General features: G+C 44.4%; 1 protein-coding gene across 19 annotated transcripts in view; it reads right to left on the bottom strand.

Moving 5' to 3' along the window:
• Positions 1–10219: 10219 nt before the first annotated feature.
• Positions 10220–25425, bottom strand: part of FOXJ3 (forkhead box J3) — a 133944-nt gene continuing 118738 nt past the window's right edge. For all 19 annotated transcript variants that reach the window (XM_070610006.1, XM_070610005.1, XM_070609995.1 and 16 more), the window contains 2 exons: positions 15478–15585; positions 10220–13215 (listed from right to left, as the gene is read on the bottom strand). In XM_070610006.1, the coding sequence (XP_070466107.1) occupies positions 13100–13215; positions 15478–15585 (224 nt within the window). In that variant the 3' untranslated portion in view covers positions 10220–13099. The remainder of the gene's footprint in view (positions 13216–15477; positions 15586–25425) is intronic.

Here is a 25425-nt window from a genome sequence, read left to right as displayed (position 1 = left end):
TTTTCTCCTGTTAATCTGTCTCATGTCAATTTAATCCTTAGACCAGCCAGAAGAACCTAAAAGGGTGGAGTAAAATTTCTTCCTCTCCTACAGTACTTATACAACTAGATGGTAGAGCCCACTGCACACCTAGGCTCCGTGGTACTAATCCTATGGGACCACCGTCATATATGCGGTCTGTGGTTGACGGAAGCGTGGTTATGTGGTGCATGAGTGTACTGGGTTCGGCCACTATGACATTGAGGAGGGACTCAGCTCTGGGTTCAAGTCCCACCTACTGCCCAATTCCAGTGTGTGCAAACTTGGTCAGGTTGTTTCCCATCTCTGAGCCGCAGTGTCCCTTGTGTCCTCTGTGGGGACCAAACAACAATAATGCCTACATTGTGGGGTTATTTTCAGGATTAAATGAACTTACAAAAATGCTTCACTCAATGCCTGGCACACAGAAAACACTCAGGAAAGGGCCATTCAGTTATTAGTATTTTTATCAATAGCAGCAGCAACCTCTGGTCCCTGTTAGCCCCTCTGGTGACAGCTTGCCTGTCTGAGCCACAGCCTATCCTCGTCCTGTGATGATCCTGCTGTCCTGCCTGTCCTTCAGCCTCAGATTGTCCTCAATTCCTCCCCCTCCCTCCCAATTCGTTTGCCCCCGCTCCCCTAACCTCCTCAGTCCGGCAGTTTCTGACTGCCAACTATTCCCCTATGTGTGCCCTCCCCTTCTGCTCCACCTCCTGCAACTAGCTCAGCTTAATCTCCCCCATGCTGGCCTTTCCTGCTGGGCTCACCTCCCCTACCCTTCTTGAACACACCTCCTTGACTTTGAACATGCTGTTCCATCTGCCTGGAAGGCTTTTCCTCCCTTGTTACTAGGTGAACTCCTACTCAGACTTTAAGGCCCAGATCAAATAACCCCCACTGCATCCTCAACTAAATAACCTCTCTTAGTTTCCATAAAATCAGGTACATTTCCCTACTGGGGGATCTTGTTGGGTGGGATTACTTAGGTGTGTGTCTCTGCCCGGCTAGACTCTGACCCCCATGAGGACTGTGTCCTGGCACAGTGTGTGTTCATTGCATTCTGTTGTGAGCAGAGCCCCTAGGACGAGGAAGAAAGGAAGCCCTGGGAGCTCCATTGTTCTAAGCCTCAAAGGAAGCTGGCTCGGCTCCGAAGAGGAGGGTGGGGAGAAATCCCTGGTGGGGAGAGTCAACATTGAAGAAGGAATTGGAGGGACCAGAGCCGACAGAGTGAGAACTACAAAGAAAACCTTGGTCCACCTGCCCTCCCAGGCTGTCTCAGAGCTAGACTGGACTTCCTCCCCCCTGGGGGGGGGGGGGGGCGGGGGGCGAGTGTGTGCTGAGGCATGTGTGTGTGTATGTTGAAGTGTGTGTGTGTACACTGAGGTGTGTGTGTGCAGGGGGTGTGTGTGTACACTGAGGTGTGTGTGTGTACACTGAGATGTATGTGTGCAGGGTGTGTGTGTGTACACCAAGGTCTCCATGTCCAGTCCGGCCACATGGTGGCCTCTGCTGGCTGAGAGCTGGGTGGGAGTGAGCCCCAGGGGATGGGGAGGGATGGGATAGGCTACGTCAGGGTTGTAGATGAAGTTTGGGTTAAAAGGGAGGCTGGATATCAGCGTGAGGAAGGAGCTACCGAGACTGGATGGAGGTGAGCACCAAGTAGGGATCAGGAGTGCAGTGAGGTTGGTGCTGGGCTTGGCACTGGGCTTGGGTGGAGTTGAGACAGATTAGGGTGAAAGCTGGGTTACAATCAGCCTTAGGTTACTGGTTGGGGCTGGGGTAAAGTTAGGGTAAAATAAAGCGACGTTAGAGACAGGTGTTCCAGTTAGGGTTTGAATTGGGGTTTGGGTTAGGATCGGGGTTAGACTGGAGCTGAGGCTGGGGATGGGCGAGCGTCAGGGTTAGGTCTGGAGTCAGGGCTGCCGTTAGGATTGGGTTGAGGTGGAAATGGGAAGCGACACGGAGGCCGGTCTGGAGTTAGACTGGGGCCCCTTGGTGGGCTTGAGGTGGGAGCCCAGTCTGCAGCAGAAGTTGGCAACGTGGTTGGAGCTGGCTTTCTGACTGCAGTTGGATCTGGGACGAAGTGGGGCTTCCGCTGGGTTGGGGTTTGGTTTAGCATGAAGGATGGGCATGGGTGGGGCTGCCTTGGGCTGCAGGAGCCCTGTTTCTGGCTCGCTTTTGTTTCTGTCTTTCCCCTGCTGAGCTGCAGCGGGAGTGGGACACGGAGGGGGCTGCAGGGCCTGAAGCCTATTTCTCGCTTAGCACCCTGGTCGAGGCTCACCTGGAGCAAGGCAGGGGTGGAGTGGGGGGAGGTGGTGGGAGTGGCGTAGCTCTACGCTGTGGGAAAGAGGAAACGGCTCCTAGGCCTCAGCCCTTTGGGCTCTGCCCTACCCAGCCCCACCTCTGACGGCTGCCCTGGGAAATGGGAATGGCTCCTCTTCCCTGGCCCCCAGTTCCCTGGCCCAGCCCAGGCCCAGGCGTCAGTTCAGGCCCCCTCCTTCCCCTTCTGGTTAAAGCTGCGGGGCGCTGGATCTCAGGTCCTCCCAGTACCCCAGGCTTCCTAGCCCCCAGGCCACACCTGACTCCTGAGGCAGTGGTCCCCGGCACCCCACGCCCCTTGTCGTCCCTGATTGGGAGCAGGTGGGTCTGGGGTTGTTTGGGCTTCCCACATCCAAGGCCACCTCTTGAGGCAAGCTCTTGCTCCTCTTTCCAGACCATGCCACCCCCACTACCTGCCTCCCCACATGAAAACCCATCAGTGGCTCCCAAAAGCTTCAGGAGAAAGCCCGGACTCCCTGGCCTGGCATTCAAGGCCCTTCACAATCAGACCCCTGCTCAACCTTCAACCTGGATCCCAAAAGACCCCCAGGAGTGGATCCGGAAGAAAGGGACCCCCACCTGGGTGCTGCAGGTGAAAGACCCCTGACTTTGGACCCAGGCAGGGCTGTGTTCGAGGAGTTTCAGCTGCCTCAGTGAACAGCTGTTGACCTTTCTGAACCTGAAAAATGGACACAGTGACAACTACATTGCAAATTTCGGATTGTCTAGGCAACTTTCCTCGCAACCCCTAGCCCCAGCGAGCCTGGGTTAAGACCATCCCCACCTCCTCTGGGCTCCACCCCTGCACTTCCCCATCTTAAAACTTACTGAACCACCTGTCTTGCCCACTTGCTTGCGAGCTCCGGAAAGCAGAGCCTGTGTCCTGCTCTCAGTGGCCCCAGCAAGTCATACAGGGCCTGGCACTTAGCGGGTGCCCCCGAGCCCTCAGAGGATCAGGAAGCTGTGGTATTTGTAATAATCATAACGTGAACAATAGCAGGGAGCATTGATCGAGCACTCGCTCAGGGCTGTGTCCTCTGCAGGTGTGGAACCCAGACCATCGGGAAAGCCCAGCCACCCTTGCCCTCCGCCAGTGGTGACCGAGCCTCCTCCCGCTGTTGGCCGCCCTCTGGTCTCTGTGAGCATGCTCATGCTGTTCCTCCCGGCCCAGAGGTTGTTTAACTCTTGGGTTTGGGTGACCTCGACATGGTTCCAGGGCACACATTACAGCTGGGTCCACTAGGGCCCGGTCCTCCCAGTCCTGGCTCTGCTTCTGTGCAGGCTGGAGGCCTCGGCTGGCCCCCATAGGAAAGGCCTGGAGCAGAGCCAGCTGGGAGTCTGGAGACTGCCATACTGATCTGAGTGACCTTGAAGAGGGTGTGGCCCGCATTTCACAGCCTCCCCATCCTGCTTGTAAACAAGTCCTGGAGGGTGTAACAATCTCAAGTTCCTCTGAGAGTCCAGAACTGCCCCAGGAAGACATTACAATGTTTATGAACCTCCTAACAGCTCTGGAAATATATAGGAAATAATGTAGAACCCCATTTTTGTAGATGGTAAACTGAAGCTCAGAGACCCAGAGAGGTTAAGAAACCAGGACTTTCCTGAGGGTACGTACAGAGGTGCCGTGTACAGTTGTATTGATAGTGCACTGCACAAGGGCACCCAGCCAACAGAGACCATAAAAGTGGACACAAGCATGGGGCTACCTCAGCCTAGAGGAAGGCACAACTTTTCAGACTCATTGCCAGGTGAACTTCGTGGTGGCTGCAGTCACAAAGCTGTAAATTCCAGAACAGAAGCCAGTCCTCATAAATGCCAAAGAAAAGCTTAAACTTCTATTTAGCCCATACCTCCTGCACTGTCTTCCTAGCCCCAGACTCCCATGTTTAGGGAAAGGGAAGAAGAAAGGAATAGCCACTGAGTCAGAAGCCATGAGGTAGGTCAATGATGCCCATTTTACAGAAGAGGAAACTGAGGGTCTCAGAAGAGGGTGCCCAATGTCATACAGAAAGTGGATGGCCGAGTTGGAATTTGAAGCTTATTGGCTTGAGCCCAAGTCCAGGCTCGGGTGGAGGACTCCCTCCCTCCACCAGGCCCTGGGTGGGCAGGCCCTTCCCCTTGATGCTCCAAGGGGGCAGCTGGGCAGTGGACAGAGGGTGTGTCTGGTTGTTTGCTCGGCGGCGCCGGCTCACATCCCTGTGGCCTGCCCGGGCCGGGTGGTGGGAGAGCTCCATTCACCATCTGCTCCTCAGGGCGGGACAGAAGCTGCCGCCTCCTCCCCTACCCCCAGCCTGCCATGAGCATTGGCCCCCTGAGACAACCTACCCTACCCGAAGGCTGTGGGGGAAGGAAAGAGACACAGCTGGAGCTCCTGCCACGAGCCCTGGGGACCGTGAGCTGGAGGGAGGATAGGCCATGGGCCCAGAATCCATGGGGCTCCCGGGGAGCATCCTGAGAGCCACAGAGAGGGTCCCCCTGGGGTCAGACCCAAGAATGCTCGCTGGATGAAGGGGAGGTGGCATTTGGACTGGGCCTGGATCGATGGGAAGATTTGGACCCAGAGAGCTGTACGGCAAAGGCAGCAGGAAGCGCAGAGGGAAGGGAGGAAGGACGGGGCAGAAGCAGAGTGTGTCTAAAGCCGCTGTGGCGGGCAGCCCGAGGAGGCTGTACGTACCAGGCTGAAGAGTTTTGCCCTTAACCTGGTGACAGTGGGAAGCCACTGGAGGTCTCAGAGCAGGGGAAGACCATGAGATGAACTGTGATCTAGGAACCCCACCCCGGCACTCAGTGCTGAGAGCAGACCTCAGTACAGCTGCTGCACTAGTCCAGGAGGGAGGGGTGTGCTCCTCCCATGGCTGTGCTCCAGGAGGGAGGGGTGTGCTCCTCCCATGGCTGTGCTCCAGGAGGGCAAGGGGTGATCGGAAGGATGGTGTGGCAGGAGAATCAACTGGTCTTGGCAACGCAGCAACAGACTGCACGTGGAAGAGAAGAGAGGGAGGGAGGGACAGGGAAGGGAAGATCAGTCCTTGGGACCTAAGATGTGCCGGGGCCCACGCTGGCTGCTTTCCATGCGACTTCACATGGGTGGTCTTAGCGACACTGTGAGGTAAAGCATTTCATCCCCATCTTACAGATGAGGAAACTGGCTCCGAGAGGGCAAGGTCTTGCCCAGATGGACTCCTAGTTCTTCTGACTCCAGAGGCTGTGTTCTTCCCATCACCACTTGTAGTTTTCTGGCCTTTGGGGCCTGCAGGGAAATGCTCAGTCTCAGGCCAGCAGCTCACAACGGACCAGCTTCTGGCCTGGCCAGGAAGCCATAGATGGGGCAGTGTAGGCGCTCCCCGGGGGCAGAAGCGGGTATAGACAGATCTGAGACCCAGCTCAAAGGGCTATAGTAGGCAAGAGCAGCGACATGGGCAAGACCAGGGATGTGATGAGAAAAGGAGAGGAATTAATTTGTACGAACTCGCAGGGCCTAAGCCTGACAGTGCCTGGGAACCCAGCTCCATCCCAGGTGCCCGTCTCCAGGGACATGGGCCCTTGGGGGAGATGCAAGCAGCTAATAAGGCTAAGAATGGAGGAAGGAGCCAGAATTTGAGGAGCCATCTCCCTCCCTCCCTGCAGCTTTCTCTCCTGTCTGCAGTTTATTAGCACACACAAAGGCACGCAGTCACAATACACAGGCTACACAACCACATATCCAGCCACAGACACATGACCACACAAACACACAGTGCCACAAGCACACACATACAAGGACTCACTCGCATACAGTCTCTCACACACACACACACACACACACACAGGGCTACATGGGCACAGAGTCACACGACCACCTGCAGTTACCCTGACTTACAGACGTCCAGGTACAGGGCTTGCAGATAAACACACACAGAGTCACACAACTTATGCACTCACACACACTCACACAGAACCAGAGGACTGTTCCCAGGGAGGCCACTGCCTATGGACGTCACTCAGGCATGGGAAGGGTGTGAAGTGTCCTCAGACGTCTTTATTGCCATTGTCTGGGACAGGAAGTTGCCTCTCTGACCTCTTGGGGTCTGTGGTATGAGGGGTGTCATTCACCCACAGTGACGTTGACTCAGGCCCCACACAGGGGTGGGGTGGGGTGGGATGGGGTGTGGTGACTGGCCCTGAGGGAGGTCAAGGGCAGCTCGGGAGTGTTGTGGAAGAGGCAATTTGCCTCAGTGGGAAGAGCAGACCGGAACACGGCAGATCAGTTCCCATCCTCTTGCCAGCCTCTCACTGGCTGTGACCTTGGACGAATGACTTCACTTCTCTGAGTGGCAAGGTCCAGCAGTAAAAGGGAGATAATGACACCAACCTCACAAGGCAGTTGGGAGTACTAACACAGATAATGGCTGTCAAGTACTGGGCAGAGGGCCTGGCAAATGGTGGCAATAACCATAATGGTTGTGATGGCCACAGGAGTCAGTGTGCGGGGACACCAAGGCCCGCTCAGGCTGAGGCAGGGCTGGAGGGCAAGAGAGGACTCCCAGTGGCAAGGTGTGTGGCTGGCCCAGCCATGGCCCTCTCCATACCTGCCTAAACAATGCCAGTCCCCAGCATCATCAAATGGTCCCAGAAAAGCAGAGCCTCAGGAGACTCAGAGCTTGGGGTTTAGGGTGGAGTGACCTTGCCCACCCTGACCTTGGAGCAGGAGGGCAGTGGGCATCAGGAGGACCGGGCCGGGGCAGCAGGCTCAGAGGCAGCTCTGCAGTGGGCCCCACCGGTGTCTGTTGCTGAGCACTGGAGGGGCTCCTGGGGTTCTCTCCAGCAAGCTCTGTGGCAGAAGATTCTGAGGGCTGGTCACTGGGGTCCCCATGTGTCTTAGGAGCACCCAGCTCTGGGGGCTGTGGAGAAAGGGAACACAGCCCGAACGATGAAGGAAACTTTCCAAAATGGAAAAGGCACACAGCTGGCAGCCCTCCGCCCTCTGGTGGCCTCCGGTGCTCACTGCAGCCTCACTGCTTTGTTCTAAGGCCCTCTTCTAGGCCAGATAGCTCAAGGCATAGTGCTGAGGAACTGTCAGTCAGCACGGGAGTGAAGGGCAGACCCCGGGGCTGGATGGCCTAGGTTTGAAATCCTGCCTCTACTGCTGCTGCCATGATTATTACCTCTCCCACTTACGAGCCAGATGACCCTGGGCAAGTGATAATCTCTTTGTGGCTCAGAGTCTTCATTTGCAAAATGAGGTTGATAATAACAGGATCGACCACACATTTGAAGAGTAAATATGATGATCTACATCAAGTGCTTGGAATAAGTAATCTTAAGTAATAAGTGGTAGCTGGCCTATTCTGCACTTCTGGGGTCAGCATTGTTTAGCAGCCCTGTTTGAGAGCTGGGAGTAGGAGACAGCCCTGACCTGGGTTGAATTCTGGCTCTGGTGCAGCCACTTCCCCAGTTTGTGCTTTGCACATGTTGACTAGTCACGTATCACATGGAGGGAGAGACACAGGGAGGGAAGCGCAAAATCCCTCTTGAAAATCCTTTAGGAAGACACCATGTTGGGGACAAATACATCAAGTCTCAATAAGCCCAACAGGGCCAGTTTTTCTAATTCTTGGTTATAGTCTGTCTTTGCAGTAGCTGGCTCGCATCCAAGGGCAATGTTGTACAGAACGTGTGTATGTTTATGCACTGGAATCACACTCAGCGGCGAGCTGCTCGTGCAACCAGATACCAGTTCTCGTCACAGGTTTGAATTTTCCATCTCACACTCACTGAGGGGCACGTGTTCATCACAGGTGGACACTCACTACCACATAAGGTTTCCAGTCTCTTTCTGGCCAAGACTGCATAGTTGAATTTGAGTGCTTTGATGGAATGCATTCAGGACACAGCTGCATCGTGCCTCAGCTCTCTGAAGCAGTTTCTTCTTCTGTAACATGGGGCAATAACAGTACTACAGTATCAGGTTCTTGTGTAGATCAGACAATATGTGTAGGAATTTTAAATTCCTGCCAGGTAAATGACATTCTCCATTCCTCTCCCCCACACCCCCCCAATTTTCCCCTAACTAGATGTGTGACTTTGAGCAAAGTCACTTTCCTTCTCTGGGTCTCCGTGTTCTCAACAACAAAATGTAGGGGTTATATCAGGTAATTTCAAAGGCCCCTTCTAGCTTGAGGCTTTCAAGATCGCTCGGAGATTCTAGGGCATTTAGACGCAGTCTCCCCTTCTATGAATGCTAACTGATGCTTACATGGTTTTTCCAGGACTGCTTTATCTAACTGGTAAGGGCACATCTATAAGTAGCAGCCCTTTTCACACTGTAACATGTTAAAGCCTTGGGAATTACATATGCATCTTAATGATCTTACTTTTCTTCATTTGATCAGCACAAAGGGATCAGATTTAACTGTGTCCTCTACTCCAGTCCTTCAGAGGCATTACTGATGACCAAAATTTAATTGTGATGGGAGAACAGCAGAGCTCCTCCCTCCAAGCGACACACACACACCCTCACTGGGTAGGTGGGCACTATCCCCGGCTTTAGGACAATTCCTTTTGGAAGGCAGTGGGGTAAAAGGAAATGTGCTTTAGAGTCAAGCCCAGACTGAATTATTCCAGACCCTCTACTAGCTGTGAGAACTCAGGCTAAGTTAACCTTTCTGAGCTTCAGTCTCCCCTCTGTAAAATTGCAGTAAGTAGATAGTATGGGTTAAGTTAGAAGCAGCCAGAGGCCTTGGGCAGGATCATGGGATTGGTGGGAAGCTCGCCCCTTCTTGAGACAGACTGCAGCTTCAAATCAACTTCCACCAGTGGTGTTGGCCTGCCCATTGCTTAGCCTCTGAGCCTGTATCCACATCAATCAAGTTGGGACATCACCACTTACCTCACAGGATTGCTGTGCTTGGTTCTTTACTAGCAACCCATCACTTCTCCAGCTTCAATCCCCTCCCCACCCCCCATGCTAATCTAGCTTCCACGCCTGCCTCAGAGCAGTGGTATAAACGGAAACCCCGTCTCCTGGCTGTCAAGGACCCTTAGAAGACTCAAATAGCCCAGGCCCACTCTGAGGCTTTCCTAAACCAGTGCCCCAACTCTCAGCATGACCTAACTCCTCACCACGAAAATCTTGCCTTGCAGGGCACACCTTCAGAGTAGCCTCCCTGGGCAGTTCCCCTGGGCTGGCATTTGCTACCTGTCCTGGGTAAATTTGCACCCCTAAGGGCAGGAACTGTGGCTTTCTCATCTCTGGATTTGTCATGGGAAGGCCTGACACAGTGTGTGCTCAGCAAATGTTAAGAAGCTCCACTCTGACCTTTTAGAAATACCTCTCTGGGAAGGCAGTGCTGGGGTCAAGAATGGGGTTAAGGGTAGGGGGAGGGAGAAGGGAGTTTCCTTGGAAGTAAGAGAGGAGGGTATAAAAGAACATGACATTGAAGTCACAGGACCTGGATTCAAACCTCAGCTCTGCCACTTGCCAACAAAGGATGTGGGTAAGCCATCATACCTCCATCTGAGTTGTCCCCATACTGCAAGGTGAGCAAAACAATAGCTACTTAGCACAGTACCTGGCACACACTGAGTCCTTTTTTTATGTTCCAGGTGCTATTCTAAATGTTTAAATGGATTAATTTAATTCCACTGTAACTCTAGGAGATTAAGTAGTAGTATCCTCATTTTATAGGCACTGCAAAGGAGGAACAGGAGGCTCAGAGAAATGACCTTCCTCAAGTTCACAGAGCTAGTGAGATGTTTAATAGATGGTAGCAATGACTGTTCTGAGGCAGCAACACATGGGACACAATCTCCAAGACCTGAAGGACTGACTCTGGGGTCTGGACCAGCTCCAATCTTGTTCCCGCAACTTCAGCAAAGGATACAGACCAATCGGTGTTGTAAATAGAGTTAACATAATATATTTATTTTAAGTGCCATTCATGCATATCAGTTCTGGCAGCAACAATCCTAATGACACTTGGAATATTTCTTTACAGCACTAAACAGTTACAAAGAATGGGTGCCGTTCATCATAGAGGCAAAATATGAAATCGTGCAATAGCAAAACCGTAGAAACATTAAAACACTGACTGTCCAACAGCAGTACAGAGAGCAGATTGTGTTTGCACAAAAAGCCAATGCATTTTCATCACATATATACAATATAGATATGTACACATCACCCTCTGAATGAACAATATCAAAATACTCTTCCATTTGAAATAATCCCCAGATTGATTCCCTCCCACTTCAAAGGACATCTGAGAGACATGTATTTACAAGAACACACATGAATACATTTACATTTCAAAAACTGCCACAAATGCCAGTCGGATTATTCTCCTGGACAGAGTGCCCCACCATTTGATTATATGCATTTATTCTTCTTTTCCCCCCAAGTCAATTTAAGTCTTCAGTCAATTTAAGTCCAAGACGGAACTTGCTCTGCATTAACAACTACCAACTGCAATGGCCACTAGAGGGAGGCCCTGCTCTCACCAGGTAGCCCTGTCTGGCTGGAGCCCACTGAGAAAGCCTGTCCTGGGCTCCTGGACCACCTGAACCACAAGAGTGAGATGGGTCTGAGTGGAGGCTCACTCTCCAGGGCCATTCTTGGTAAGCTTAAATTCTCATTAAAATATTGATCACTGCAAATCAGTAAGTGATTGCCAAATGGGAAATCTGCTTCACACAATTTGTCAAATCTTCATCAGTGGCTTCCACTCAAATCATTCACTAGAACAGACTGCATTCTAATACCCAAATTGTTTAAAGTGCACATTGCTACCCAAGCAATTTAAAGTTTCAAACAGCTATTTTGGGATCTAGAAAACAGTGACTTGAGCAGACTATTGAAAATCACCTCCCTTTTTTTTTAAGCTTTTACTCTGCAGGCTGCTATCTCATCTTGCCTCTGATCCATCTAAGAGGGGCCTGTTGGCTGCCTTTCCAGAATCCTCTGATTTTCACCAATCCAAGGGGCTGGAAACTGAGCTTCCTTCTTCATGCCAAGCAGGGTCCAAACAACAGGAACACAGAGCCCTTCCTTTCTCCCCAGCCTCACCAGCCTTCACCGTGGCTGGCTTCCCAGTGATTCCTTCAAGGCAACACTCCATTAAAAATGATACCCACACCCGTTCACAAACACTCTCACATACATACATACATACAGAAACAAAAATGTGTGTTTAGTTCAAGTAGAGGTTACTCAACCACAGAATCACTAAGGCTAGCTAATTAAAGGATTTAAGCACAGCTGACACAGACCAGAGAAGCTAAAAAGCAACCTGTGAGCAGTTACTACTCCTTGATTTGATAGAACGTATCATTTCCCCATTAGAACTGAAAGAAATCCCGCTTTTTTGGTCTAAAGAACCAATTCAAAATCTATTCATTAAAAAAAAACTCATTTTAGTTTTATTATAAAACTAAGACAATGAATCCATGCAAAGTAACTGTGATATGACATGAAATAATCTAAAAAACAACTAATAAAAATCCCTACGAGGCAGGCCACATTTCAAAGAAAGTAACCAAATGTCATGCCCACAGGACAACAGAAACAGTAGGCTACATAATAATAATTGCACTGAAGACTGAGGCAAATAAAACCTGTGTGTGGCTCTATCCTCCTTTCAGTGTTTCCTAAATGGAAAGAGAGTAAGTGCGGGATCTTGCTTTATAAACTGCCCTGCTGTTCTGTTGCCCAAATGAACTCCGATTCAAATTTCAGAAAAATCCTATTTAGCTATCAACAGGAATGCTAAGATAGAGAAATATACTCACATGGTAAAAGGAGTGATGATAAAGAGGTGACACAATCTCTCTCTGATTGTCTTATCTGTAAACTCTTACCAAGAAAAATAATTCTGTGCTTTCAGACACATTTCTCATTAGTGAACCCAACAGGAGCTGAGCATTCACAGAAGGTATCAATAAATATTAAAATAACACTTTTGAATAATAAATACATAAGTGAATATGGAGGCATTGATTTGATTAAAGAGCCAAGCAATGCCCAGCTTCTAATTGATCAAATAAATCTTAGAACTGTTATAATGCAGATTTAGGAAAACAGAGATGGACAAGGTACAACATAAACTCTATAATCCCCTAAGCATCAAGACAAATTTGGTCAGTTCTTTATGCTGCTCAGGAACAACATGCCCCTTTGGACTGTTTGGAGGCTATCAAACTCTGGGTTCTTTGACTTACTGAGTGGAAATCAACACCCACATTTCTGAAAAAGATTAAATAAGGGGAACTGGACTTTGAAAAAATCTATTTCCTTTCAGTTGCCCACATCAGTTAAAAGCATCCTGCAGAAAATAGCCTAACAAGGAATAAAAACTCACAGTAACTTTCTTTTCAAGGCATAATAATCCAATTAGAAAAACATCGAAGCCTTTCAGTAATTTTTGTACATATATTTACACATATGTATCTATAAACTGCTTGCAGCAAAATAGGCTCTGTCTGAAAAATCAGTCTGGCACTTGTGGTCAACATCAAACTGACACAAATATGCAAAAGCCGTTCAAATCACACAACAGTTAGGAGCTACATAGGGCAGCTGGCAGGGAGACAAACATGTAGTACTTGTTTGGGTCAGATAAAAGCAGTAAGTTATCCAGCTAAAATCTTTCTGATTGTCTTCAAAAGAAATTTCGGTAACATTGGTAAAGTGATTAGCAACTTTGTTTTCTCAACTGGATTCTCTTAAACCTTTCCCTTCATTGCACAGAAAGGGGACGCCAGGTCTGATGCCTTGCAGAAACAAGTTCTACACAATTGAATCCCAATCAAAGTCATCCTGGATGTCATCTGGAGGCAGAGAGCGCCGCATCTGGAAGGCTTGGGAAGGCATCATGTGCTGCTGGTTCATGGCTCCGTGATGGCCTGCAAGGAAGCAGGCAATGTCAACAATGACTTGGGAGGGGAAGAAAGGAAGCAATAAATGAACACCTACCAAGCATTCCTATGTGCCAGGCACTCAGCACACATCCTCTCACTAATCCACTCAGAAGCCTTCAACAAGGGTGCTCTTATGACCTTCATTTTATAGGTAAGGGGTCCTGGGTTTAAGGGGATGAGCAAGTTACCCAAAGTCATATAACTTGTAAGGAGAAGAAACAGGATTTGTACTCAGTTCACATGACTCCAAAACCCACACTCCTTCTGTTACACCAGGCTGTAGCAAGGAGGGCATATAAACAGTGCTGGAGTGCCCAAGTGCTGACGCATCCATTTCTCTCAGTCTGTTCTGCTTCAGTACATGTTTCAGTAACACGAACTGACTCACATAAGACCGGTAAACAGGAGAATGATGCCAGTGTACCAATGAAGTCATATTGCGTACTAGTGAATTTTTCCCAGCAAGTTAATTTTTGTGCCACCAAGTAACAGCAGGTGAACACAGAGAACATCATCACGGTTGAGTGCAGTAAGCCAGGGAGAAACACAGCTGATTACATGATGCCCACTTTCTCCATGCTCTTCTTTTTTTCTCTTTTTGTTGAGGAAGTCAAGCCTTGAGCTAATATCTGCCAATCCTTCTCTTTTTGCTGAGGAAGACTGGCCCTAAGCTAACACCCATGCCCATCTTCCTCTGCTTTATATGTGGGATGCCTGCCAGAGCATGGCTTGATGAGCGGTGCCATGTCTGCACCCGGGATCTGAACTGGTGGACCCCGGGCCGCCGAAGTGGAAGGTGCACACTTAACTGCTGCACCACAGGGCCAGCCCATGCTCCTCTTCTTGAATCAAGTGTGCTCCCAATTTTAGTGCATTCTACCTTGTCTACATAGCTTTCACAAACCTTGTTCCAAACTAGATTTGTTTATTCTTTTAAAGTAATGATCTATATTTTACTTGTAGAATTCATCCTTTTATTAGGAAGTAAACATATCCTTTCAACTGCTATAGAATTTTTACTGGATTATTATAGTATTTGTTAGTACTCTGATTATAAAGTTTCAAGTAGTAGTCTGCTGCTAACCTTTTTCTCATAAGCCCTGTAATTTATAATGTAGTTTTACAAAACAGTAAAGTTGTCAGTATATTACAGCACAGCAGCAATGCCTATATTTATTTTTTTTAAACTTACAAATTGCTTACTACGTGCCAGACACTAATTTAAGTGATTTACATATAATCCTCATTTAATTCTCTGAACAACCAGGAGTTAGGTAATGTTGTCCCTTTTACACACAGGGAAGCTGGGCTGGAGGGTTAGGCAGCTATCAAGTGGCAAAACACCAGGAATCAAACTCTGGGAATCCGGCTCCAGAGTCTTAACTAGCATGTCTTGCCACCTACAAATTACTGGTGAATGTTGAGGACAAGTAACATTCACTCCTTCCCCTTCATCAAAGGATATGTCACTTGGTCTCAACTCCTCCTTCACTACTGCCCGGCACACAGTTCTTTGGGGGTTTCAAATCCACTCCTCCACATTACCTTTTGTCTTTTTCTCAAATAGCCTAAGTAAAGGGTAGTGTGATATAGAAAAACAATGAACTCTGAATGCAGACATCAAGGTTTGAGTCTAGGTTTGTTGACTTACCAACCTGGGGGCTCTGGGCAAGTAATCTCCCTTTCTGAGCCCCCATTTCCTCAAAAGAATCCCTAAGATCCCTTCCACCTCTAACAATGGGCCTCTGCAGCCCTGCTAAATGTAACTTATCCTACCTTCAGGAACCCGGGGGAAAGCTGATGAATTACTTAACTCCCAAAACTTACCTCCTCTATCAGGCACTTCCCTAGAAATTATAGCTGGGGGAACTTCATCAGAATGAATGGAGCAGAATATTCAGGTGCTAATCAAAGTAGGTTCTTGAAGCCTGCTGAAGTCCTGTTAAAGTCAAATAGCCTTAAAGAAAACTAAGACACCAAGGACAAGCTCTATGACTCTAGACCTCTTAAAAAGAGAGGACAAAGAGAGGGCTAAAAGAGACTCTAGGTCATACTGTCTAAACACCAAATGACACTTGAATCCTTTCACCAGCACTGGAGCCCAGCAAGTACCTATCTAAACTTCACACTCTACTTCCCTTAACAGAGAGGTCACTTCCTCCTGAGGCAGCCTTGTTCATCGTTGGGACAACTAAAGCTTTCCAACATTAGGCTCTACCAACTGCAACACATCACACCCCAGATTACCTGCAATAGTTGTTCCTGGAGTGCTGAGTGCCTGTGGGATATGAGGATAACCAGGGGGCGGCATCACTGAAGGAGGGAGATTTTGCCTGGAGTCTATGTACAAATTTCCTGATCAGAATGAAAAGCAGAAAGAAGAAAAACAAACATATTACCATAAGTAAAACAAATCAAGTATTAAAATCTTAATAGAATTGTTTTTGTTGTTAGTGCTGTTGAGCGGATTCTGACTCCTAGCCACTCTGTGTACAGCAGAGCTGAACCCTGCCGGCTCTTTTTTTGTGCCATCCTCTCATCTTCTGGCACTGTATCAGACAATGCTCTGCTGCTATTCACAGGGTTTTCATGGCCAACTTTTCGGAAGTGGGTGGCCAGGTCCTTCTTCCTAGTCTGTCTTGGTCTGAAAGCTCCACTGAAACCTGTCCACAATGGGTGACCCTGCTGATATCGGAAAATACAGGTCGCATATCTTTCAGCATCACAGCAACACGCAGCCACCATACTATGACAACCAACAGAAGGGTGATGTGGTTCCCTGACAGAAAAATGAACCCGGGCCACAAAGGTGAGAGCCCCGAATCTTAACCACTAGACCACCAGACAGAACTGTTACTTAAACCTAAATCAAGCAGATAAGATGAGGAAGAAAAGGGAAAGAAAAATTACTCCTTTCAGATGCTAAAACTCTGCCAAAAGGTGGTGCCGGCTTTTTGAACATGGTGCCAGGCTGGGTATGAATACACTGGTACCGACTCTGGCACTGCCTCTAGAAGCTTCTATAGGTAAGTTATGTCTGTTGCTGTTGTTACATACATCATTACAGTTCAAAAGCATTTTCATATCCCTCACTTCACCTGAGCCTCCCACTAAGCCCACAACGAGGCAGGACAGGGATTATACCCATTTTATGGATGAGGCAACTGAGGCTCAGAAAGGCGAAGATGACTTGCCCAAAGACACATCAGTTTGACAGGGGTAGGGCTAGAATCCAGTGTTCCTAACTCATGTGCTCTTTCTACTAACGGTTGTCCTTACTGCCTTAATTTTCTCACCCTCAAAGCAGACCTGTATGTGCCATAGCTGATTAACAAAATGACTGGAGGCACAAAGCGATAGGAAAAACTGACACAAGGTAAAAGAGCTATATCAAGCAAAGGTGATTAAAAATGCATTATTTAGAAGTGTGGAGATGGGAAACACAGACCACTTAAATGGCATTTCAGAAGGTTCTTAAATTAATATATTTTTGTTGACAGGAGCCATCAAGTGTAATGGCTCCAAAATGTCAATTACATTGCAGCATAATGCAAAATAGAAAGGGAGGGGAGCAAACTCCTCCTGCCTCCTGCCAGTAACTCCTGGAGAAGAAGAACCACACACTGGCTCACATTGTAAGCAACACCTGGAATTCCAGAAAGGCTATCTCCCTAAGGTATTCTAGTGTTGCACACAAATTACACTTGCATTCTAGCAATGCTATAAGCAAACTAGAAAACAGCAACCATTTGCCTAGAGGAAACTAACAAGTGGAGAAAAATCTTCCTTTTGTACTCAAAGTAGAGCACACTATATTTGGCTGCTCACAAGTTTTCTCTTGCCACTAGAAAGTCAGACTGTCCAAGCTTGAGAAAGCCTCAAAGATAATCTAATCCAGCCCTACCTCTGTTCATGTAGATCAAGAATTGAGACCAGAGAGAAAATGAGATAGAACCAGGAACAGAACGCAAGACTTCCGATTTCCAGCCACTGTCTTCCAAGATGACATGCCTTTTTATAATGAAGTTTACAGTCAGAACTGAGCTCTTTGACCAATTTACTATACCGAAGATTTAGGAAGAGAAGAGAGGAGAAAGTGATACTAAGAAAAGTTAGAAGCTATTAGCTCTACAGCTACAGCTCTAGTATATTCTTGTGGCGGAAAAAAATCACATATGTGAATGGTGCACCTCTACAGGCTGCACCAGGCTAGGGGGCCACATCACTCTGAGTAATATGGTCACTCACTTGGCAAGGACTTCCCAGCCTCTGTGCTTACAAAATCTTAGCACTCTTTCTACTTATCCTTAAGAGTTCAGGTCACAATCAAAAGACAAAAACTGATTTTTAATGGAGATTAATCAGTTTTCATACATATATTTTTTCATTTCTCTTTTTCCACTTAGTAATTCTTACCTTAAAGCGGGAGAGGAGTGAGAATTAAAGAATTATGGGACTAAAAAAGGACTGCAAGAATAGACAGACACCCATATCAAACAAATAGCCTTAACTTTTAAAAATTGTCACATTCCTAACACTTTTATTTTCATATAGAAATTCAATTCTCATTACTCCTCATTTTTTCCCATGTTCTCATTATAGTCTGAACAATAAGAGTCTACATGGACTTCCTAAGCAAGAAATTAACTTCCAATGCAGTTTCCAAAAATTGTTGAGATCCTATAACAATTGGAATTTAGTTATGAGAATTTAAAAATCTAATTACACAATCTATTTATTGAAAGCAGACTCTTGTCAAATGGCCATTCATTCATCCAAGAAGTATTTATGTGCCCAGTCCTGCTCTAGGCACTAGGGACACTGAAATGAAAACACCAATCCCCTGTCTTTTTGGAGCTTATTCTCAGGAGTCAGGGGGAGAGGGGAGGCAGACAAAGTAAATTAAACAGTCCGTGATATATGCTATGGAGAAAGATAAAGCAGGGAGAGCGGACAAAGAGCACTGGACAGTAGGTGCCATTTACATAGGATGGTCAAGGAAGGCATCACTTGAGTAGGTACTTTCCTAGAAAAAACCTGAACAAGATGAAGATACGAGTCATCTCTAGACAGAGGAAGGCACAAGGATAAAGGCCCTGAGGTAAGTGGAGTGTGCCTGGTATATTTAAAAAACAGTAGGGAGGCCAGTGGTGTGGGAGGAGAAAAGGAGACAAGGTCAGAGAGTAATGGGTACCAGATTGTGGAGGGCCAAACAGGTCACCGTAGGGACTTTAGTCTTTACTGAGAAAAATGGGCACCAATGGAGGGTTTTGAGCAGAGAAGATAAGTTATCAGACCTCTCTGTCTTATAAAATCCCATTTATCCTGCACAGTCCTGCTTAAATACGTCATCTTCTATGAAGCTTTTCTAGCTCCCCAAGACAGTTAAGCCCCTTTCTCTTATTCCCATTGCCCTATGGTACAAGTATAGCCCTCATCATCCTGTATTTCCTGATAGACCTGTCTCATTTATCAGGGTATGAGTTCCTTGAGATTAGGGGCTATTTTGGAGTCACCATTTTAGTCCTAGTGCCCACCACATAATCAGGCACAGAAAAACCACAAATAAATGTCTGCTGAATGAAGGCATACCTACCCTTATTTAATGCCCTTTAAGCAGAGCATCAAATTAAGAACAGCACGGCTGGAGGACTTAAACATTACTGAGCAAGACAAACTATAAACACAGTGAAAATGATTTAAGAAGAGGTGATACCCTGTGTACTATAACATCCTTTTCTCCTTCCCCCTTACATACAACACGTTACAATACTCATTTCTGGTATCTCCAAAGAGCCCAAAGAGGTATTTACCAAAAGAGTAGTCTGGAAGACTGAAGCAACAGGGAAAGTTTGAAAGATAGAGAGAGGCTATATTATAGAAGTCAAGACCTATCCCCAAATGAACTTTGTAATTTTAGGCAAGTCACTTTCTCTCTCTGGATCACAGTTTCCTTATCTGTTACATAAAAGGAGAAAATTAACAGTTCTCTGAAGTCTCCTCTTGTGCTACATTTCTAACAAAATATGGCAAAGAATTATCGGTGGGTAGAGATGAAGGAAGTGAGATATCTGAATAAAACTGATATAGAGGGATGAAAGGAGGAGAATAAAAGAATGACAGAAAGAGGCTAGGACTTAAAACAAAGAAAGCAGGCTGGGCACATAAAAAACCTGAATGTTTGTGACTAGATATCAGTGGGCATGAGGTGATAAGTACTTGGAGCACCAGAGTTGATCAGAGAAAGTACTGACAGAGGCCAACACGGCTTGGCAGACCAGGGCTGGCTAAAGTTCCTTTGACTCAGAAGGAAAAGACTAAAGGGGAAGGGGAGGCGGCAGAGGAATAAGCACTGAGGAAAAATTGTAGTTCTTCTGCCTTTGACAGGCTGTGAATGGAGTAGCATTGAGAATAAAGAAGGACTTGTGGAGACCCTAGCGAGAAGGAAGGTATGGGTAACAAAAAGGAAAAGATGACAGAAAAAAATTAAGATAATCACAGAATACCAGAACCAAATAATCAAGGTCAAGGATCAAGAAGAGATGACAACAGATGTCTAGTGACAAAGGCTTTAGGAAAATAATACAGGATCTCAGTCTAGAGAGAATCCAGAAAGGGTGCTTAGCCAGTGTTGTTGCACCTCACCCTCAATGCTGCAAGGTCCTCCCCTCCAGCTGAACTGATTTCTAGGTAATTTAAAGGGCTGGTGCCCCTTTTCTCCCTCTTTCATTTGTCTTTTTTTCCCCCTTTCCAGAGCTAGACGTTAAAGACTAGGACATTGACCTTATGACCCAGCCATTCCACTACTGGGTATCTATCCAAAGAACTTGAAATCAGCAATTCCAAAAGTCCCATGCACCCTTATGTTCATTGCAGCATTATTTACAATAGCCAAGATGTGGAAGCAACCTAAGTGCCCATCAACTGATGACTGGATAAAGAAGATGGTATATATATCTATATACACACACACACACAATGGGATATTACTCAGCCATAAAAAAGGATAAAATCGTCCCATTCATGACAACATGGATGCACACTGAGGGTATTATGTTAAGTGAAATAAGCCAGACAGAGAAAGACGAACTCTGTATGACTCCACTGGTAAGTGGAAGTTAAACACAGAGACAAAGAGAACTGATTGGTGGTTACCAGGGGGAACGGGGGTGTGGGGTGGGGGGAGGGCACAAAGGGTGAAGTGGTGCACCTACAACATGACTAACAATAATGTACAACTGAAATTTCACAAGGTTGTAAACTATCATAATCTTATTAAAAAGTTAAAAAAAAAAAAAAAAAAGACTAGGACACTGAAGAACAACTGCATATACAGGGAAAATTAGAAAGTGACCACCCATGCCAAGAGAAGCACAGGCTCAGAGAATACCTTAAGTTTAAACCTTAGGTTGAATCTTGGCACAGGGACAGCCTGCAACAATCAAAACAACCAATAACAATAAATAAAATAAACAAAAACAATAACAAAACCCAGCAAACCCTTGGGAAGGTGGAGAATCTGATTTCCACAGGTACTACATTATTAGATTCAAATATCTAGTTTTCAACAAGAAAAATCACAAAGCATACACACAGGAAAGTATGGCACAATCAAAACTAAAATAAATTAACAGAAATTGTCCTTGAAAAAGACCTGATGGTAGATCTACTACACAAAGTCTTTAGAACAGCTATCCTAAAGATGCTCAAAGATGAAAGGAAGATGTGGAGAAAGTCAAGAAAACAGTGTATGAACAAAATGGAAATATCAATAGAGAGATAGAAAAGCTAGAATGAAATTCTGGAACTGCAAAGTACAATAACCAAACTGAAAAATTCACTAGAGAGATTCAAAGGAAGATTTGAGCAGGCAGAAGAAAGAAACAACAAACTTGAAGATAGGACAATGAAAATTATTGAGGTTGAGTAACAGAAAGAAAAAAATTGAAGAAAAGTAAACAGAGTCTAAGGGACCTGTGGGACACTATCAAGCAGACCAACTATTCATTGTGGGAGTCCCAGAAAGAGAAGAGAGAGAAAGGGGCAGAAAGAATATCTGAAGAAATAATGGCTGAAAACTCCCCATATGTGATGAAAGACAAGAATATAAACATCCAAGAAGCTCAATGAACTCTAAGTAAGATTAAGTCAGAGAGACTCACACAAAGATACATTTATAATCCAATTTTCAAAAGCCAAAGATAGAGAGAGTATCTTGAAAGTAGCAAGAGAGAAGTGACTTGTCACATATTAAGGGATCCTCATAAAGTTTATCAGCAGATTTCTCATCAGAAACTTTGGAGGCCAGAAGGCAATGGGCTAATCTACTTAAAGTGCTTTTTTAAAAAAAGTGTCAATCAAGAATCCTATATCCTGCAAAACTGTCCTTTCAAGAGTGAGGGAGAAATTAAGACATTCCCAGATAAACAAAAACTAAGGGAGTTCATTACCATTAGACCTACCTGCAAGAAATGCTCAAGGGAACCCTGCAGGATGAAATGAAAGGACACTAGACAGTAACTCAAAGCCCTATGAAAAAAACCAAAGGTTTCAATAAAGGTAAATTACATGGGCAATTATAAGAGCCAGTATTAGTGTAACAACAATTTAAAACTCTAATTTTGTTTTATATGTGATTTAAGAGACCAATTATTTTTTTAAAAAAACGATTAGTCTAAAAGCTACTATTATTTTAACCTTGTAACTCTACATGTTGTTTTCTACATAATTTAAAGACTAACGCATTTACAAGAATTATTATGTTTTTGGGCACATGATATATAAAGATGTAGTTTTGTGACATCAACAACTAAAAGGGGTGGATGGAGCTGAAGGAACAGTTTTTGTATGTTATAGAAGTTACACTGATATAAATTCAAATTAGAGTGCTATAACTTTAGGATGTTAAATGCAATCCCCATGGTAACCACAAAGAAGAGCTATAGAATATACACAAAAGGAAATGAGAAAGGAATTCAAACATTTCACTACAAAAAATTCAACAAAGCACAAAAGAAGACAGTAAAGCAGGAAACACGGAAAAAAAACTGTAAGACATATAGAAAACAAACAGCAAAATGACAGAAGTGAATCTGTATCAGTAATTAATTTAAATGTATATGGATTGAACTCTCCAATAAAAGACATAAATCAGCAGAATGGATGAGAACACATGATCCAACTATATGCTGTCAATAAGCAACAGAGTTTAGATCCAAAGACACAAACAGACTGAAAGGGACAGGATGGAAAAGATATTCCACACAAATAACAAAAAAGAGGAGAGAATGCTATACTAATATCAGACAAAACAGACTTTAAATAAAAGCAGTTTAAGAAGGACATTACACAATAATAAAGGGTTCAATATGGCAAGAAGATATAACAATTATAAACATTCATGCACCTAATGAATGTTATGAAAACTGAAATGAAATATATGAAAACTGACAGAATTGAAAGAGGAAATAAACAGCTCTATATATAGTTAGAGGCTTGAATACACCACTCTCAATAAAGAATAGAACAACCATACAGAAAATAAGTAAAGAAATAGGAGACTTAACACAATAAACAAACTAGACTCTAAACATATAACACAATAAACCAGAACAAACTAGATCTAAGAGACATATACAGAACATTCTACCCAACAACAGCATACACATTCTTCTCAAGTGCACATGGCACTTTTCCAGGATAGACCATACGTTAGGCTACAAATTAAGTCTCAACAGATTTTAAATATGCATCATACAAAGTCTCTTCTCTGACGACAACAGGATGAAGTTAGAAATCAATAACAGAAATAAAATTGGAAAAGTCTCAAATTTGTGGAAATTAAACAACATACTCTTAAAAAACCAACGGATCAAAGACAAAATCAAAAGGAAAATTAGAAAATATTTAGTTACAAATGAAACTTATGGAAAACAGTAAAAGCAGTGTTGAGGGGAAATTTACCAAAACTTATGGAAAACAGTAAAAGCAGTGTTGAGGTGAAATTTCTAACTATAAACACTGATATTAAAAAACAAGAAAAAGCTCAAATAAACAACCTAACTTTGTAACTTAGAGACCTACAAAAAGAACAAACTAAACACAAAGCTAAAAGAAGGAAATAATAAAGATTAGAGAAGAGTTAAATGAACAAGAATAGAAAAACATTAAAGAAAAATCAATGAAACTAAAATCGATTCTTGTAAAAGATCAACAAAGTTGACAAATCTTTAACTAAATGGAAAAAGAAAAAAGAAGAGAGAAGACTCAAATTACTAAAATCATAAATGAACATGAGGACATTACTACCAGTTCTGCAGAGAAAAGGATTCTAAGAGAGTAATATGAACAACTGTATATCAACGAACTGGGCAACCTAGATGAAATGGACAAACACCTAAACATACAAAACCTACCAAAAATACATCACAAAGAAACAGAAAATCTGACTAGACCTATAACTAGTTAGGTGATTAAATCAGTAATCAAATATCTCCCGACAAAGAAAAGCCCTGGACCTGACGGCTTCACTGGTGAATTCTACTGAACGTTTAAAGAAAAACTAACACCAAACCTTCTCAAACTTTTCTAGAAAATTGAAAGAGAGGAAATACTTCGTAACTCATCCTATGAGACCAGAATTACCCTGATACCAAAGCCAGACAAAGATACCACAAGAATAGAAAACTACAGACCAATATCCCTTATGAACACTGATGCAAAAATCCTCAAGAAAATACTACCAAAATGAATTCAATACCGTATTAGAAGGATTATACATCATGATCACATGAGATTTATTCCTGGAATATAAGGATGGTTCAACATAAAAAAATTTATCAATGTAATACACCACATTAATAGAATTAAGGAAAAAACCCCACATGATCATCTCAAAATGATGCAGAAAACATATCTGACAAAAGTCAACATCTTTTCGTGATTAAAATACTCAACAAATACCACAGCAAACATCACACTCAATGGTCAAAGACTGAGAGCTTTTCCTCTAAGATCAGGAACAAGGCAAGGATGTCCACTTTCACCATTTTTATTCAACACAGTACTGGAACTTCCAGCTAAAGTAATTAGACAAAAAAAGAGAAATAAAAGACAACTAAATTGGAGAGGAATAAACAAATTTATCTCTGTTCACATATAAGATATGATCTTATATGTAGAAACCCTAAGGATTCCACAAAAAAACCTGTTAGAATGAATGAATTCAGCAAAAAAGCAGGACACAAAGTCAACACATAAAAAGCAGCTGCATTCCTATACACAAACAATGAATAATCTGAAAAGGAAATTACAAAAACAATTCCATCAAAAAGAATAAAATACTCAGGAATTAATTGCAGAGGTGAAAGATACGTACAATGAAAACTATAAAACACTGCTGAAAGACATTAAAGAAGATAAATAAATGGAAACACATCTCATGTTCATGGACTGGAAAACAATATTGTTAAAATGTCAATACTACCCAAAGCGATCTACAGGTTAAATGTAATCCATATCAAAAATCCCAATGACTTTTTTTTTTTTTTTGCAGAAATAGAAAATCACATCCTAAAATTCATACAGAATCTCAGGGGACCTTCAATAGCCAAAACTATCTTGAAAAAGAACAACAAAGCTGGAGGACTCACACTTTCTGATTTCAAAACTTACTACAAAGTTATAGTAGTTGAAACTGTGATACCAGCATAAAAACACACAAAGACCAATGAAACAGAATAATGAACTCAGAAATAAACTCTCACATACATAGTTAAATGATTTTTGACAAGGATGTCAAGACTTCAATGGGGAAAGGACAGTCTTTTCAACAAATGGTGCTGGGAAAATCGGATATGCACATGCGAAAGAATGAAATTGGACCCTTATCTAACAACCACATACACAAATTAACACAGAATAGGTCAAAGACTTAAATGTAAGACCTAAAACTATAAAACTCTTAGAAGAAAACATGAGGCAAGCGCTTCATTACATTGGATTTAGCAATGATTTCTTGGATATGATATCAAAGGCATAGGCAACAAAAGAAGAAATAGATTATTTTGGACTTCACGAAAATTTAAAAATCTGTGCATCAAAACACACTATGAACCCAGTTAAAAAAAGAGAGAATGAGAGAAAATATTTGCAAATCATATATCTGATAAGGAGTTAATATTCAGAAATAAAGAG

The sequence above is a fragment of the Equus przewalskii genome, chromosome 2, assembly GCF_037783145.1.
Source record: "Equus przewalskii isolate Varuska chromosome 2, EquPr2, whole genome shotgun sequence".
NCBI classification, from domain to species: Eukaryota; Metazoa; Chordata; class Mammalia; order Perissodactyla; family Equidae; genus Equus; species Equus przewalskii.
This window is presented reverse-complemented; position numbering and strand designations above follow the sequence as displayed.